The sequence below is a fragment of the Monodelphis domestica genome, chromosome 1 (genome assembly GCF_027887165.1).
Source record: "Monodelphis domestica isolate mMonDom1 chromosome 1, mMonDom1.pri, whole genome shotgun sequence".
NCBI classification, from domain to species: Eukaryota; Metazoa; Chordata; class Mammalia; order Didelphimorphia; family Didelphidae; genus Monodelphis; species Monodelphis domestica.
In genome coordinates this window covers 152,466,372-152,484,923 of record NC_077227.1, presented here as the reverse complement: position 1 = coordinate 152,484,923, position 18,552 = coordinate 152,466,372, and the positions used below count along the sequence as shown (strand labels likewise).

General features: G+C 40.5%; 1 protein-coding gene across 15 annotated transcripts in view; it reads right to left on the bottom strand.

The window, feature by feature from the left end:
- Positions 1–1,010: 1,010 nt before the first annotated feature.
- TLN2 (talin 2) overlaps positions 1,011–18,552 on the bottom strand; it is a 596,702-nt gene continuing 579,160 nt past the window's right edge. For all 15 annotated transcript variants that reach the window (XM_056808077.1, XM_056808019.1, XM_056808054.1 and 12 more), the window contains 5 exons: positions 17,781–17,906; positions 13,837–13,899; positions 13,556–13,738; positions 9,736–9,861; positions 1,011–6,452 (listed from right to left, as the gene is read on the bottom strand). In XM_056808077.1, the coding sequence (XP_056664055.1) occupies positions 6,324–6,452; positions 9,736–9,861; positions 13,556–13,738; positions 13,837–13,899; positions 17,781–17,906 (627 nt within the window). In that variant the 3' untranslated portion in view covers positions 1,011–6,323. The remainder of the gene's footprint in view (positions 6,453–9,735; positions 9,862–13,555; positions 13,739–13,836; positions 13,900–17,780; positions 17,907–18,552) is intronic.

Below are 18,552 nucleotides of genomic sequence, written 5' to 3'. Positions count from 1 at the left end.
AAGGATTCGGTGCCTTGCCAATTATCTCTCAGGCATTAAATACATTCCAAGGAAATGAATTCCTGACAATCATCAAGCATTCCCTCATTTTCGAAGACAAAGGCTTAGCATCATTGACTTAATATTTTGCTGGACAACCTCAGAATGTTAATGGATAAGCAAACTCAGATGCTACCACTGACCTATAATAACTCTCGTGTTTATTATGGAGTGTCTCTGTACCTAGATGTTTATTCCAGGTTACAGAAAAATAAGGGCAGTTGGATTCAGAGGTCCATGAAACTACCTCCAAAGCTGAAACTAGTTAGGGCATTAAATGCAACTAAAGAGAGTCTTCCTTTGCCTCAGCTTCCCAGGGAAAGGGGCAATTTCAGTCAATCAGGTGTTGCTCAGAAGAGGTAATTACTATTACCTCTTTTGAGGTAAACCCTTCATTTTAAACCCCTTTCAACTTCAGGTCCTCTTTCATTTATGGTAACAAATAAATATGGGGTTTGGTTATCCATAGACCTCTTCAGCCAAGTTAAAGAACAAACAAAACTATGAGAGTAATACCTGAATGTGACCTGTTTCTGACACAGGGCTATGTAACCATATAGAAGTGACAATTTTTCAGGACCCAAGGCATTCTCTAAAACCACAAGTTGCAGAGTTGTTTTCTATCTGCATTGATGGACAGACTTTTCTAATGGCAAATTCTTGATAGAACCAGAGATCTGGACAAAAAAGCAAAAGTAATACCTACCCCTTGTTAACATCAGAAGAGCTTTTGATTTTCTGCCTTAAGAGGAAAGGAACGATATCTTCTCTGAGCGTTTCTTTCGCCTTTGGCTCTCAACTGGATGATGGCAGGGATTGTATGGCTCAGATGATGACCACACACGTTTTCTCGTGTTCTTCACTGTCTCTTTTATCTTCACTCATTATAGGTTTGGGCGATTATAGAGCTGTTTAGCATTCTCTGTTACTCAGCATGCTCATACACATTCTTAATCATTCAGACTCACAAGTTCATTTCTTTAAAAGTTTATTTCTGGTGAATACAAAAAAATAATTTCTGTGGCCAGATAAATAGCATACAGACACTATGACATCAGGGATGGGCCATTCCTGATTCCTTCTGGATTTGCAACTTGATGAGGGCAAGCTGCCAAGCAAAAGCCTGTCTCATACACCCTGTAACAATTCTGAGTTCAAGATTGAGCATTTAAAACATGGATGCTTTGTAAGGAAGCAGACACAGCAAGAAAAAGATCAAATTTCATTTAGAAAAAAAAATCCCTTCATAGTTTTTTTAACGAGTAAACATTAAAAAGTCCATTCCTAGTGATTTATAACATATAACCATTTCTAGAGAAAGAAAGATGGAGGCAGTGACGGGTAGGAGTCTTATGGGACATTAAGAACCTCTTCATTCATTAATCCAGAACCCAAATTCCATGGAGCTTTGGACCAACCCAGGGAGAAGACATTGAATTGCAGTATGTCTCTAAAGTGGAGGGACTACGGTATCACTGAGAAAGTCCCAAAGGTTTTTGTTTGTGAATTGAAAATATACCCGGTGTTCATTTTCACCTTGCAAAATCCTCAAACTAGTGGTGGGTGTTTCCTTACGCTATCCTTTCCAGTTGCAGAATGAGAAAGGTAGTAGAAAAATATGATTTCAGAGAGACTGATAATGAAGCATGTTGTCTACTTCTTGAGGGAAAGGTGATGGACAGAATGGAACACATATTTTTGGACCTGGCCAATGAGGGGAATTGGTTTTGTTTGCCCATCATATATTATAAATGTTTTGTATTTATTTTTCTTTGTTGTATGCCCTTCCCTCTCTTTCCCCTGCATTCAAGGGGGGGGGGGGGCAGGAGAAAAAAATGCTTGTTAATTGAAAAACAAAACTAAAACCAAGTAATAAGACTACCCAGGATGTAAACCATAATTCAGAAAGCTAAATTCAGTGAAGTTCTTACTACTTTGTTCTGTCTTTACACACATAGATAGTGCACCACTGAGAGCACTAGCCTTTAGAAAGGGATAGCTAGGTTCAGTGGTTGCTCCATTTTTGACTCTGAACAAATATAAATTCAAGCTGTTCATGTTTTATACTGAAAGGAGTATTTTATTTGTGTTTGCAGTGTTGTCTTCTCATTTGGGTCCCAGAAGAGGCTTCATTATGAAAGCATAACCTAAATGACATCTCTATTTTAATTTAGGAATTTGGTTTAGAGCAAGGTCAAGAAGTTGTGACTAAGGACGGAATATTTCTAATCTCATCTTTCCGTTCTATATACAAACTACATACATCTCCTTTGGGAGAATAATCTTGCATCTTTCCCTTTCCTGCTGAGTTTAAAAAGGGCCCAGGGTAACAACGGGGGACAGGGAGCTTTTTATTAAGAGGAAGGCACAAGATTCCTAGAGCCACCCAAGGAAAAACCACCCCTCTGATTAGGAGGATGGAGGTTTGCTCTGGGACATTTTGAGTGAGTGGATGTGAGGCATTTCTAAAGGCTATGCCTTGGAGCTGGAGTCCAATGACGTCCTCGTGAGGCACCTTCGTCAATGGCACTGGAAATAACCAGTTGGCCACTTTGCATATGCCTCTGAGACACACACACATACACACAAGTGGAGGGAAACAAAGAAAGTAGAATTGTAAACTTGATAGATCATATCCTTACATTAGAACCCCAATTTAAAAAGTTTTCATAGATTTGGGTTTTTTCTTTTGGTGATGGTAAAGGAGATTGAATGTAAATTTGTTTTGCCCATAAACTCACTGGCTGAGTATTCTTAGAAAAATACCCCCAGAAAACCGATACTTGCAAATATAGAAACCGTGAGTTCATTTCCATAAGCCTCATGATTTCCATTTCCCCTTGTATTCTATACTAGCACTCAGTGTCACTGTTGATTAGGGGATGAGTCAATAATTAAGGTATACTGAAGATAAGATATTAAGCATATGTAACTCTTGGATCTTTTAGTCCTTTCTCTCCCCAAATGGCTTTTATAAAAATCAGATATGCTGGTGTTCTCCAGTCCAGTTTAATCTCTGCGTATAGCTCATTTTGGGTGCATTCGAGATAATCTTACAAAGAAGAAAAATTAAATTGCTAGTTATTCTGTGTTCATTGTCAAATGGACTCCTCAAATACTCAACAACTCTTCAATTAGCAGGTCTTGGACCCTGGAGATCAAAGTAAAACTCTAGATCCTAGTACAGAAAAAAAGCAATGACCAGTATACCCCACATTTAATAGGCAATTTAACCTCACATGTATCTTCATTAGTTACTCTTATGTAAACCAGAGATTGGATACTCATTTATCACCCCATTAATGGCAGAATAGTCAAAATTGGATTTGCAATCAGGAGACCTGGATGTGAATTCCATTCTGTCACTTATTAGCTATGTGACTCTTATCATTTCATCCTTCCCTCTTTTTAGGCCTTAGTTTTCTCCTGTGTAAAATAAGGGGCAGGAGGTTGGACTAGATCAGAGTTTTTTACTTGGGTTGTGAACTTAAAATGTTTTAAAATAATTTTATTTCAATATAATAGGTTTCTAGTGTAAGCCAATCTATTTTATTTTATGCATTTAAATAAACATTAATCTGAGAAGGGTTCTATGGGCTTCAAACTGACAAAAGGGGTCCAGGAAACAAAAAGGATCATTTCAGAGGATCCTCTGAAATGAAAGTGGTTTCCTGAAACAAAGACTCATGTTTGGGGATATCATCTTTCGGGAAAATTTGAATTTTAGCCAGAGGTAGGTGACAACTTAAAAATCTAAGAGGGAAAATCTAGCAGGAACAATTATTAAAAAATTCCCCAATGTACCACCAAGCCACCTACCATTTTATGGATAAAACAATGCCCAAATGAGGTTATTCATATAGGATATGTGTGTGTGAGGGTGAGAGAGAGAGAGAGAGAGAGAGAGAGAGAGAGAGAGAGAGAGAGAGAGAGAGAGAGAGAGAGAGAGAGAGAGAGAGAGAGAGAGAGAGAGAGAGAGAGAGAGAGAGAGAGAGAGAGCGCACATGCTAAGTGAGGAAGGAAATGACCAGCTAAGGCTACTCTGCAAGGGATAATATTTCTTGACAACAGTATCCAGAAGGGTAACAGCAGCAGAAAACCCTGACAAAGGGGACATTTAGGCTCTACAAAAATAAACTTTGTCTTTCTTTCCTGTTCCTCACAGCTGCAAAGGATTTGGCTTTCTATTTATCTTCTTCTGCCAGTTTCCTAATGTATATACAATAGATCTTTCAGACTCCTCTCATTGAGCTATGTGACACAGAGGAAGAGTCTTCACCATTATCACCACCTGTGGGAGGCAGGAGCTTAGCAAAGGGTGCATCCCATGAGCAGAGCCTGGAAGAGGCTCAAGGATGGGGCAAGCTCCAGGCAGCATCCATACAGACCAGCTACCATACTCCACAAACTCTCTAGCTTTTCCTGAGATGCCACAGTCTATCTATTCCTTTATTCTTGGGAATTGGTAAGTCCATTGCCTTCTTAACCCAATTCCCTGTACACATTCTCAAGTTTAAAAACAAAAACAAATCTAGACACTATCATTTAAGTTTCTACTAGTCTCTAAAAAACTTCCCTGATATGTATAGTGCATGCAAGTCTCTTAAATAGGGGAAGTCTTCAATAGCTAAATGGTATTTGAATACTATGAAATCGCTCTGAAGTCCAATTAACAAGGGTTCAAGAGCAAAGATGGCAAGATGGATGGGCTAGGACTGGGATCTGCCCTCTAGCTGATTCATCTGGAAATGTATTGGAATCTAAAAGTGAAGCCTTGTGAAGGCTGGAAAGACCATGTTTTCCCATTCTTTGTGGACTTTCCAATCCAGATCATACAGAGCAGAGTCCAGGGTATCACAGAAGGAGGGAGAAATCGAGCTCAGACTCTCCAGGAAAGGGGCAGAGGGGGAGAGCTTTTGTCCAACTAGCAGCTTCTGCAAACCATTTTATCTCCGTGAACTTTACAAAGGACTCTACTTGGGATGACTGGGTCATCTTACATGTACCTTCTTTAACAGGAGCATCAGAATGCCCTTGGGAATTTAGGGGAAAGGTAAAATACTCTATGAAGCACTGTGTTAAAAAAGAAAAGAGAAAGAAAATTCAAAATGTCGTAGGTGAGGGGGGGAGGACAAGAGGAACCTAAAAAAAAAAACAAATGTCCAGAAAGTTCTAATATAATTATACTGATGCTCAATCAAGGAGACGGAGCTTTTGAGTGATTTTCTTATCTTCAACTTGCCTAAATGATTGAATTTCCAAATCTGGAGACTGAATTCTGAGATTGCAATAGTTCTGATACAGGGAAAGGCTCGTAGGGGGAGGGAAGAAAAAGGAGAAGGAGGAGGCACTAAGCACTTTATCCATTCTGGATGAATGCCCAGAGGTAACCTTCAAAAGATGGCTCCTTTCTACTGGACCTTAACCAGAGAATGGCTGGATGTATTTGTGCAAACCTAAGCAGCTTCAGAGGAGAAACTAAGCATGCATGTTTTATTATAATCTCTCGTTTCCCAAGGTCTGACAGGCCTCCTTTTCCCTAGCCCACTGAAGTTCTGGAGGGGAAAAACAACAAAAATAAAAAACAATGTTTCACTTCCTGGGCCACAGAAAATACAATCGGTAGGTATCATACAAGTAGATGATAGATAAGGGGCAAGAACAGACCCACAGACTAGTGCAATTGGGAGCAATGATTCTTCTAAAATCCGGGGTGAGTCCATTCCCAGAACACAAAAATGGGGGGACACACATCACCCTCGGAGACTCCACATTGGTTTGCATTATTGCGGCTTAATTGCATCCAAACCACATCTGCCATCTTTTCTTGAGAAGCAGAAGAATCATTGGCTCCATAGTGGTAGATACCTGTGACATGAATGGCTTTTCTCAAACAGTTTTTCTTTCTTCCTATTAAGATCCCCCCAAAGGCCCCCAAAACAGGCCAGGAGGAAGGACTGACAAAATCCAGGCGTCAGAGTGACATAATACTGATTTTTTTTTTGGTGGGGGTAACAGTTCATAAAATGTGCATCTTCTCCTGAGATACAGTGAAGGAGGGAGGGGAAGAGAAGAAGAATGATGGATGGGGACACTGTACCGCGGGGATGACACGATCATGCAGCTGTTGCTGTACAGATGAACAAGAACATACACAAACATTTGTCTGGTGCTCATTCTAAGCACGTCAGGCAGTTTCCAGGGAAGCACGTGGCCCATCAGAATGATGTCAGGTCGGTTCTTTCTAGAGTGTTCTCTTGGGCTCACAACCTCAGCTCGGGGGCTTAGCCTTCATCTTCTCTCAACTCTGTGGGGAGGAATTTGTACTGCTGCTGGCGGATCTGAGCTAGTTTTTTCCTTGCTTCTTCTAGTTCTCGCTCCTTCTTCAGCATTTCCTCCTGGGCGGCAATGATCTAGAGGAAAACAATAAGACTGGATGGGCTGGAAGAAGTCATGAGCCTGCCCCAGCGACTTCTTTCTTTACTCATTTCCTTCCTTTCTTTTTCTCTTTCTTCCCAAGCAGGGAGCATAGGGCTCTGTCAGAACATCATTTAATTCTGGCTAAAATCTATCACCTTCCCTGGAAATGTCTTCAATCCCCAAGAAAGCCTGGATCAGATGGAGGCACTTGCTACCAAGTATCTGCACTGGCAGAGAAGACACTTGTTCCTCTTCCTCCCTCCCACCTTCCCCTATATCAGTGATTTCGATACTTTATAGCTACCCCTAATAAACTGGGTGTCTTTTCAGATCTGGGGATAAAGAGAGAAAACAGGAAAGCCTGGAAAAGGAAGATTATTTGGTTTCAAAAGTCAACATCAGAGAGTACTTTAATTGGACTTCCAGCCCTGGCCACTTCCTATCTCCAGTGCAGCGGTGATGCATACTGATGTGGAAAGCCATAAATGAACATAATCATATTTTTAATCATTTTGTTAAACATTTCTGAATTACATTTTTATCTGATTTTGGTTGTAATAAGTAGTTTTGTGAGTGGCACCTCGCAACATAATAATGTTCACTTACAGGATTCCAGATCAATATGCAATATATACCACCAATGAGTCCACCTTAAAATAAGAAAGATTGGTTTCTCTTAAGGCTGCTTAGCTTTTCCCCTTTTATCTTTAAAAATTTAAAATAATGAGCAAAAAAAATGGGGGTGGGGAAAGCTAGGTGGATCAGTAGATAGAAAGCCATCCTGGGTTAAAATTTGGCCCTGGAGGGCAGCTGGGTAGCTCAGTGGATTGAGAACCAGGCCTATAGAGGGGAGGTCCTGGGTTCAAATATGACCTCAGACACTTCCCAGCTGTGTGACCCTGGGAAAGTCACTTGACCCCCATTTCCTAGCCCTTACCATTCTTCTGCCTTGGAACCAATACACAGTATTGATTCCAAGATGGAAGGTAAGGGTTTAAAAAAAAATCTGGCCCTAGACACTTTCTAGCTGTCTGATCCTGGGCAAGTCACTTAACCCCCACTGCTAGCCCTGACTGTACTTAGTATTGATATCAAGATGGAAAGTAAGAGTTTAAAAAAATAAAAATGAGCAGCTAATTTTCTGTTCAGACTTCAAATGTACCCGAGGCTCCCCCTTTAAAAAACAACCTGTAACAGACCCTGACATCCTTCAAACTTTCACCTTTTATCTATCCTTCCTTTCTTAGCTAAAATTGAAAAAGGCATCTGTCCTCATTGCATGTCCTTGTTCTCCTTTCACTTTCCTCAACTCTATGCAATCTGGCTTCCAACTTCATCAGTCCACTAAAACTGGTCTTCTCTAATTTACTAATGATCCCTTAATTATAAAACAGGATGGCATTTTCTCAGTCCTTATCCCTCTCCACAAATCAGCTGCATCTGACATTCATACGACCTCTTGAATACTCTCTTTCCTTTGGTTTCCATGACTGGACTCTCTCCTGGTTCTCTTCCTGGTCCCTCTGAGTGTTCCTTATCGATATATAGATGTTCTCCTAGGTTCTCTTCTCTTCTCTCTTCTACATTCTCTTAGTAAACTGTCATCTCCAAAGATGACTCGCAGATCTATATATTTAGACCCACTTTATCTTTGAGCTTCAGGTTCAAATGACCAGTTGCCCGTCAGACATTTCACCCTGTCCTGGAGACATCTTAAACTCAATGTATCTAAAACTCAACTTAATCTCTCTCTCCCTCTTTCTTCTCTTTCTATTTCTCTCAAAGGCACTGCCAACTTTTTAGTGCCCCAGGTTTATTATCTCGCCGTTATTCTAGATGCCTCACACTTCCTTCATATATATGTATATCCTAACAACTGCTAAATATTGTCCTTACAATATCTCTTCCCTCTGACTTCTCTCCTCTCCTTTGAATGCTGTCTTGGTTCAGATATTCAGCACCTCTTGCTGAAAGCATTAAATGGTCTCCTAATGGATCACTCTGTGTCAAGCCTATTATCACTTTTAGTCTATCCTGAATACCACTTTTCCATAAGTGAAGAGCTTGTGACTTGCCTTTCCAACAAATTCCAGTGATTTCCCATTACCTCCAAGATAAAGTTTAGCTTTTAAAGACCTACAAATGTGATCAGCGGGGTAGCTCATCAGATTGAAAGCCAGGCTGAGAGACGGTAGGTCCTGGGTTTAAATATGGCCTCAGACACCTCCTAGTTGGGTGACCCTGGGCAAGTCACTTATCTCCCATTGCCTAGGCCTTACCGCTCTTTTCTCTTGGAACCAATACACAGTATTGATTCTAAGATGGAAGGTGAGGGTTAAAAAAAAAAGACCCAACCTATCTCTCTAGTCTTATCAGAAATTATACCCCAAATTCAAGCCTGAACTGCCAAAAATGGCTTTCTCTCTACTTCTGACTCAGGACAATCCACCTACCATCTCCCTGCTTTTGAGAATCCTAGAATGCAGATCTTCCTCACACTCTTCCTTCTCCAAGTATTTTCTAGGTGAAGCCTTAACTACCTTGTAGCCTCCACCACAAACTACCTTCTATTTAACTACTTTGTATTTATTTGTGTTTATTCTCTTTATTGAAAAGGTGAAAGAAAAAAAAAACCTATTTGACTTTGATCTTTTAAAACTTTATTTCAAAGAGAAAAAAAAAACCCACTGGAGTTCCCCAGCTAAAATTAATTAACACACTGCCTCCCAAACTTTGAATCTACTTAGATTCAGTTTTTTCCTCCTAGGCACAGGATTGGTCCTTATATAGACCAACCCCACACAGGGAAGTAGGGGTGTGACCCCCTCCCTAGCACAGGACTGGTTCAACTCAAGACCAATCCCATACCAGGAGGTAGGGGTGTGGTTCCCCCAGCACAGGATTGGTCCATTCAAGACCAATCCCACACTCGGAAGTAAGGGGGAGGGACCCCTGGGGCAGGCTGGGGGATGCAGTCCCCACAGCCATCACACTTTAAAACCCATACTACTTTGTATTTATTTGTGTTTATTCTCTTTCTAGTTATAAAGAATATATTTATGCAGGGTGTCTCAAAAGCCTTAAGAAAGTTTTAAGCTATTAAAGCTTATATAAATACTGTGTGCATGTCCATTGTCTTTATCATTTGAATATACTTGTGATGGTAAGGACGGTTTCTTTTTTATTTTTTGTATCCATAGGCTCTTAATGAATGTTTGGTGATCTGGCCACAGTAGGGGCCGAGGTTAGACTCTTGGTCCTTGAGGGTTCACCCACCTGAGCAATGCCACCCACAAACTTTGTCTTCACCACCACATCATCATCGTCAGCTTTTCCAAAGGCTGCTTTCTGGGCTGCACGAACAAGATTGTCAGATGCTCTTTTCACAGCATTTCCTGCAGCCTAGAGTGAGAGGGAAGCATAAATCATATTATTAATGACACAGTCATCTGGATTAGGCAGAACAGGCTTTCTGATACAGTCAAACAAAGATGAAGGATTCAGATTAATAGGAAGAGCCAGAGTGAAGATAACAGAACTAAGAAAGTACTCCAGGGAATGACAACATTGCCAATGGAAAAAATAAAACATAATGATAATTGGTCTCAGAGAAAAGTTGGAGAAAAAAATCTGTATCTCTCTCTTCATTAAATAAGTGGAGAGTTATGAGTGAGGAATATTGCATGTCAAAAAGATGTCAATGTCTTTCATTTGCTGACCCACAATCCTCCCAGCACTCCCCACCTGTAATATGCCAGGCACTGTGCCCACACTGGGGAAACAAAGACAAAATAAAAGACATGTACCACAGGGTCATAGATGTAGGTCTGGAAAAAACCCTAGAGGTCATCTAGTTCAAATTCCTCATTTTAAAGATGAATATCTATGACCAAAGTCCCACAGGTAGTTAAGTCATAGGACTGGAAATTATTTTTCAAACCCACCTACCTACCTTCCCTTCCTTCCCCCTGCCTTACCACTTTTTTTTTTATTGCCTACATTTTCCTGGGTATCCTATACCCTCCCATATAGAAAAAAACAATTTTTTAAAAAGAGAAAGAAAAAAATGAGCAAAATTGATTAATGCATTGGAAACATGTCTGAAAATATATGAGACCTCCCACTTCTTCAAAGGAATGGTGTCTTTGAGGGTCATGCTTATTCTTTATAATTCTGAAATGTTTCTTTTCAGTTATTTAATGGTTGTCAATCTTTACATTTTCATTTTAAAAAATGAGTTATTGTCTCTATTTTTCACTTGGTTCTGCTTAGTTCCTCCTTCATCAGTTCAGTTAAGTCTTCCATGCTTCTCTATAGTTCTCATAAGTCATTGATTCTCAACATTCAGTAACATTCCAATACATTTACATACTACAACTTGTTTAGACATTTAGTACTTAAATTTTATTTCTAGTTCTTTGCTCCCATGACAAGTCTAGGGTTCTTTCTATTGCCCCCTGCTGCTTTCCTGGAGTTCCTGCCCTCAAAGAGCCTAAATCTTATCAAAAACAACAGGAGTCCAATTTCTCAAATTTTGAACAAGATTATTCTAGTCAATAAATCGTGAAAATATTCTTGGACAACTCTACCCAATATGCTTTCCTGATTATAGCTAGATTTTGTGTTATTATTTTCCTTTCCTCATGATCAGCATAACTGTTAAAGATATTCTAAAGTACAGAATCACTTTTAAACAGAAAATCTAGATCTTGGTCATATATTCCAATACAAACTGCTAAGCCTTTTCTTTCTTTCTTTTTTTTTAAACCCTTACCTTCCATCTTGGAGTCAATACCGTTTATTGGCTCCAAGGCAGAAGAGTGGTAAGAGCTAATGGGGGTTAAGTGACTTGCCCAGGGTCACACAGCTGGGAAGTGGCTGAGGCCAGATTTAAACCCAGGACCTCCCATCTCTAGGCCTGACTCTCAATCCACTGAGCCACCCAACTCCCCCAGCTAAGCCTTTTCTTGATGAGTATGGTATTTCCTCTGTACTGTGAAGTGTGAATCAAACTTTCTTTTCATACCCCTACTTAGTACCTCACCAGACCTCTTAAGTAAGGGAGTTCACAACTCACTTGCTAAAATGAGTGACAACTCCAGAACTCAACACTAAGAATGTTCTCAAGTCATTTGCTAAAATGGGTGATAACTCAATCAGTCAGAAATTTGTGAATCCTTTGATAAGAGTTAACACCTTCAGAGGTGAGAAGTGGATCCCACAGATACTGCTCCCTGGGCAGTGCTAGGTAATTTGGAAGCTGTGATTGGCCCCTGTAAAGAGGAGAAGGGCCAAGAAATCACTATAAAAGCCCTGAACTTCTTTGGCTGGAGAAAGTCTTCTGCAAACAGACTTTTGGAGACAGTCTTAGGGAAGTGTTCTTGGGCCTCAATCTTCAGCTTGGAGGATCTTGGACTGGGACTATGGCTTGGAGCTACGTCATAGACCTCTGTTTGGGACCTTGGGTCTTGGACTGTTTCCTGAGTGAATGAGTAGCTGGCCTTCCTTTCCTGGTGTCTGGAGAGAGATTAGTTTTGGAGAGACCTTCCCTTTTTGGAGGAGGCCATGTGGGTGGAACTCCAGGTCCTCTGGTTGAGGGTTAACAAGCCTTGCAGGGCTGAGCCTTTGAGCCCTGGAGCAATATTTAGTGTGATAGGGTAGACATCTTTTCTATCCTCTTTTTGTATTTCTTTACTTTCACTCTTTCCACCTCTTTGTAAATAAAAGCTATTAAAAGTCATTTTGACTTGAGTTATATTATTTTTAAATCGGTGACCACACTATTAATTTAGAATTCTCACATATTTAGTCAAACCTCTTAATTAAATTCCTTATAGTACCATCAGTAGGCCTGATATTCTCCATTATTTTTCTAATGAGCTGGGATAAGTTCCCTCCACATTTTCTTGTGTAGTCTCTCTTGAAACCAATAATGTGCATTGTGAGGTTTAAGATGGAGTAGTTTTTTCCTGTGAGAACCTAACTGGCTCACCTGGGTAATTAAATCTCTGACCTTGGCATCATTAGCACCAGCTTTAGCCCAATGAGCAGAATGGCCCCAGAATTGGAATCCACCCAGAGAATGAGAGAATGAGAGAGAGAGACAGAGAGAGACAGAGAGACAGAGAGAGACAGAGAGAGAGAGAGAGAGAGACAGAGAGAGAGAGAGAGACAGAGAGAGACAGAGAGAGACAGAGAGAGAGAGAGGCGCAGCTTTAGGCAAATCTTAGGATTATACTAGATGACCACAATTGCTCAGGATATACCGAGAAATGACCTCATTTTTACTTTAAATCAGTTGTATGATTTGATTATTAAGGTGGGTTTACTAGCCCTGAGAAGAACAAAGCGAGATCTTTCTGGATTCCTATCTCAAAAGGAAGATGGCAGGTCTGTGCTCTTCAGAGGGACTTGGGCCAGCATTGATTTCTGGAGAAAGAGATTTTGAGCTGCTGATGTTATAATCTATGAAGCAAGTGCTGAGCAAGGGGAGAAGTCACAAAGAATTAATTAGGAGGACTGAGGTCTGTGAATCGATTTTTATCATTCTAATGTTTAAAAAGTATAGTCACCAGTGAAAGAATATTGTTTAAACATGGTTTCCATTTACAATTTTAATTCACCTATAAATATCTATGTGGATATGTGTGTGTGTGTGTTTAAATTTATCATTATACTTGTGTTTTCTGATAAGACTGAACTCCTTGTGGACAGGGACAATTTCATTTGAGGTAGATAGAAAGAAAGGATTTGGAATTACAAAAATCTGAGTTCAAATCCAGCCTCAGACTCCTATGAGCTTGGACAAGCCACTATCTCTGCCTTTTGTGGTTTCCTCATTTGTAAAATGGGGATAATAATAGCACCTACCTTCTAGGTGTGTTGTGAGGGCCATCTAAAATAGTATAGAAATAAATAATAGTTATAAAGAGTTGGCCTGACACATAATAAGCACTATATAAATGTTGGCTCTCATCATCATTCTTTATCTTTGATCGGCTGACTGATTAATTTATAAACTTATAATAAAGAGTTACGCAAACACATTGCCAAAGGAGGGCTCATTCTCCCATCCCCTGGCCTGGGGGGCCCCTACCTGTAGCCTGCGCATGGCCTCCGAGTCCTGGTCAGCTTTCACCTTACAAGCCACAAGCAGCTGCGCCGTGGAAGCTGCCACTTGCTTGGCGGATGAGATCAACTTTTCCTCGCTGGCGTGGCCCTGCACGGAGGCATTGGCGGCTTCGCACAGGCTACTGGTTGCTGCTGCCACCATCCTGGCCTGGGAGTTAACAATAGGAAAAAAAAAAAGATGTCCAGAAGCTCTCTAATCTTCCCCAGAGAATTCATAAAGCAAATAGAGAGAAGGCAATGACTCACAGCAGAAATCAGTCCTTGAGACCATTGTCCGTCATCAGCAGCATTTGCAGGGATGGCTCCAACCTAGAGGGGACAAATTAGAGATCATTGAAAGTGAACGGGGGGCCATCGCCTCCCCCAATATACCTTTTAGGCATCTGCCTTCTTCTAAGCCTAAAAAGAGAACAAATTAATTTATTCCCCCACATGGCGGCACCACCACCGCCTGGTGTCACCCAGGAACAGCATTCATGTGAGAACAGACAGGATCCTGATCCTTTCATGAAAGGCTCTCCGAGCAGATCTTGGCTGGTCTCCACTTGGGCCAAGTAGAGGCGAGGAGGACAGTTCAGAATGACCTCGTTTTGTTCAGATACTGAATTTCCCAAGAAAAGCTCGAGGAAGAAAAGGGGAGGAGAGTCCCACAATTGACGTCCTCTGACAACCTCTCAACCCTTGAAATGTGGGAGCTACAAAGTCCCTGTATTTCAGAGGATGAGGGGGATAGAAATCTCCCCTAGCTCCTGGGCACTGAATGTGGCTATGTTACTTTCTGGCAGATGTCTCAGAAGAAAGGTGGCTCATTTAACTTTTCATATGATTCCTTGTCTTCAAGAAAATTCAGGCTGACACTTGCTAGTGGTGTGACCCTGGACAAGTCGCTTCACCCCCATTGCCTAGCCCCTTACCTCTCTTCTAACTTGGAACCAATATGCAGTATTGACTCTGAGGCGGAAGGTAAGGATTAAAAAAAAAGGAAAAAGAAAAAGAAAATTCAGGCTGTTGGTCAGGAGAAGAAAAGCCTGAAGACAGTTTTTTTTTTTTTAGCTTCCTAAAACCTTTTATCTTATGTCTTAGTATGAATTCTAAGATAGGAGAGTGGCAAGGGCTAGGCAATTGGGGCTAAATATCTTGGAAGTATTTGAGGCCAGATTTGAACCCAGGTCCTCATGACTCTGCCAGGCTTGGTGCTCAATCCACCGTGCTACCTAGCTGCCCTGACAAATTGTTTTTGTGACAGGAGATACTAAACAATATTTTGGGGAAATATTTTCCTTCTAGGCAGGCACACTGAAAGTCAGTAGCAATGGAAAAAAACTCAGTTTTGCTTTTTGGATCATGCCTAGAATCATGGAGAGACTGGTCTTCTCAAAGGAGAACTCTAGGAGAAATTGCAAATGGGATCATGGAGATCTTAATGGGATTTCAGAGATTAAAGCCTTAAACACTAGGGGGCAGTGTATGGAGTTGCTATTTAAAAAAGGGAAGCTGCCTCTATAGACACACATTTCTGATCATGTTTTCACATCGCTTTTTAGTTATGATGCTATTTTTTCAATGGATTTGAATAGTGGGTCAGACTTAGGTAGAATTATCCATTCAATGACACATTTTAAAACTATAATTTTTTATTAGTTTCTGAGTTTTTCCTGTAAATCACTTGATCACGAAATATTTATCCATCACCTGATATCTGCACTGTGGTAGGGGCTATGGACAATAGAGATCCCTACCATGAAGGGATTTTCAAGAGAAGATCAACATGTGTAAGGAAAACAATCTTATAAAATAACATTAACAAGGGCTAATTGAGGGGCATAAATTCTAAATGCTGGAGTTCCGCTCATGAGGATTGGAGCAATCAGAAAAAAACAACATGGAAGAGGTGGTCTTGGGTAGGTTTTGGGTAAGTGAAGAGAGGGTATGTTTTGGGTAAGTGAAATAGTGTATATAAATGACATGTTTTTAGAAACAATTTTTCTTAGCAAGCTATATAAGTGGCACTGACAGCTAGGTGGTGCAAAGGATAGAGTGCCAGGCCTAGGGACAGGAAGAATCATCTTCCTCAGTTCACATCTGGCCTCAGATAAACACTTACTAGTTGTGTGACCCTGGGCACATCATTTAACCCTGTTTGCCTCTTTTTTCTCCTCTGGAAAATGAGCTGGAAAAGGAAATGGCAAACCACTCCAGTATCTTTGCCAAGAAAATCCCAATGAGGTCACAAAGAGTCAGGCATGTCTAAAAAAGTTTGACTAACAAGAAGTATTAAATTATGTTATTAAGCTTTTTCTATTTTTTGGAACTGGACCCAAGATTTATTTTTGCAGAAAACTCCCAAAGATGCTGGACAGTTACTCTGCAATTTATAGTTTCAGAGGATTGCTTGGGGGCACTGCAAAGTAAATGATTCTCCCAGTGTGACACAGCTAGTCTATGTTAGAGGAAGGCCATGACCCAGGTCTCCTCGACTCCAAGGCTGCCAGAGGCCATCATACTCTGACCTTTTGACAAGGTCACAGTGCAAGGAAGGAAGGTCAACAAAGCAGACCCCAGAATGAGGGCTCCCTGCTGATCCTCCTTTGTCACTTCTTTCCCCAAATTTTCCCCACTAGTGGACTTGTTATGATTATTATTCTCTCCCCAATACAGGAGAAATAATGTGAGAGCAAATACTCATAGGATCAATAAATATATACCCTACTTTAAGCCCCCTAGGTTATTACCCCCAAAAGATCTCAATTACAGAATAAAAGCCCAAAGACCACTGCCCATGACCCCTTCTTTCTCAAGCACAAGATACGTTCCAAGGCCCTACAGCATCATGAATCTTGCCCTACAATTACCACACTCGAATGAATTTGTTGGAACAGAAGCCAAGCTGCGTCGCTAGGCATCTCAAAGTAACACAAGAGAAACTGAATTTGTAAATTGAGGAAAACCCCAAAATTGGTCTACCTAAAGTCTTCACACCTAGATACGAATATGTTTTGTTGTTCATCTCCCAAGCAATTATGATGGATAGTGATAGCTGACCAAAAGCACAATGATCCTCTCAGCAGGTCAAGGGGTACTAACCTACAAATGGCTTTATTCACATGAATCATATCTGTCACAGAGTGTTGTAGAAACCTAGTAAATGATCATAGAATTCTTTGTTATAGTAACATCACAAGAGTATTGTTTAGGTGATTTGATAATATCCAATCAAACTGTAGAATGTCACATACGTAGAGAATTGATTATGTGTGTGTACCAAAAACCTATATAAGAAACATACCATGATACCATGGCAGAGCACTGTGTGTGATGCCTGTGTATGTGGGCTGAATGCACGGTGTATCTCATCTCATTTATCCAACCATGATGCCACACCTGGGTGGGCAACTCTGGTCCTCAGAGAGGCCGCTGGACGGACCTCAAGAAGACAAGGCCAGCTGTCCTACCCTGCCTTTTTTAGGATGTTATACGTGGTATCCTAGGATCATCTTGGTAAAAGAGATCTTAAAGGCCATTTAATCCAATCTCCTCTTTTAATGATATTAATAATAATTAAAGATGATGAAATTGTCTTCTAAAAAATAAAAATAAAACCTAATGGTCTTGCAATTAAATTTGAAGATGGCAAAAACTACTAATAATACTTGAACCAAACAAAGGAGAACAGGTAGTTTAGAGGTGAATCACCTCTAAGAAGCCTTCAACTTAAATGCTAAGTACTGAGAAGAAAAATGTGTTACACTGGCCACTCACACTGCTAAAGAATGAATGATATGCCTTGGAAATAAGAAAAAGGAAAAATGGCATTCTGACTTCCACTGGCTTCCCTAGCTCTGGTACTTACACAGACACTCACAAAGAAAAAAAAAGACTGTTTATGACTCAAATAGTCCAATGAACTATGGGAAGAGATGTTTTGTCCAGGATCTGTCTCTCCATTCTAAAGCGAAATGCCTTCCTTAATAAGGAGCAGCTGGAGGGCCTGGAAGCCAAATACTTAATTACGTTTGTCAGGTTTATATAAACACAGTTTTCGGCCAGCCTGGGCCAGGGCTGGCAATACAGCAAGGAAAGGCATAATGTGCAGCTACTTCGAATCCGATCCTGGATCACTCAGGGCCTCTCTCCCCATGCATTTCAGTTCCACAGCTTTCTTTACATTTGCCCACGCTGGGTTTACTCACCTTCCCTTGGGCCACCAGCTCTCTCTGGGCTGCCGATGCTGACTTGACGAGGGCACTCGTGGCGGCTGCAATGGATTTGGCCGCTTCTAAGATCTGTTCTTCAAAATCCAGAGTCTCATCTGCTTGCTATAATTAAAAGAGAACAATGTCATATGTCATTCATACTCATGAGGGGGCTGTTCCTGACAACCTGTGCCATGCTTTCTTATCCATTACTGGTCTTTATTGCTTGCAAACTGCACCTGTAGAGCCTAAAGTTCTTTGCCATCTGGATGGTGCGCATGCTTTCTCATCCTGATCTGTACAGAAAAGGTAAAAGCCGACCACTGGTAGGTACTGCAAAGACTTCAAAATTTTAAATTTTATAATTTTATAAAATTTTATACAATTTATAGAATTTATAAAATTTTATTAAAAATTATAAAATTTAAAATAAATAAAATTTTAAGTTAAAAGCCAGGCTATTTCCTTTTACTAAACTACAACAAAAGGCACAGAATCACACTGAATAGAAGACAAGAGGACATGCTCTTCCAATAAGATACTGGAGTAAAATTTGAAGTCATGTTCCTGATGATTCTACTCTCTACAGGGCTCAGAATAAGAACAGGATGGTCGTCTTCCATGCTTCACTGTGAAAAATGAAAACAAAAACTTTGACTTTCTAAGGGTGAGTGTTAAAGAAAACGAAATCTGGCAACACAACTAGTAGTGGGGACACAATCCAAACAATGTTGAAAATATTTCCAAATATACTTCAAAACATATGTTA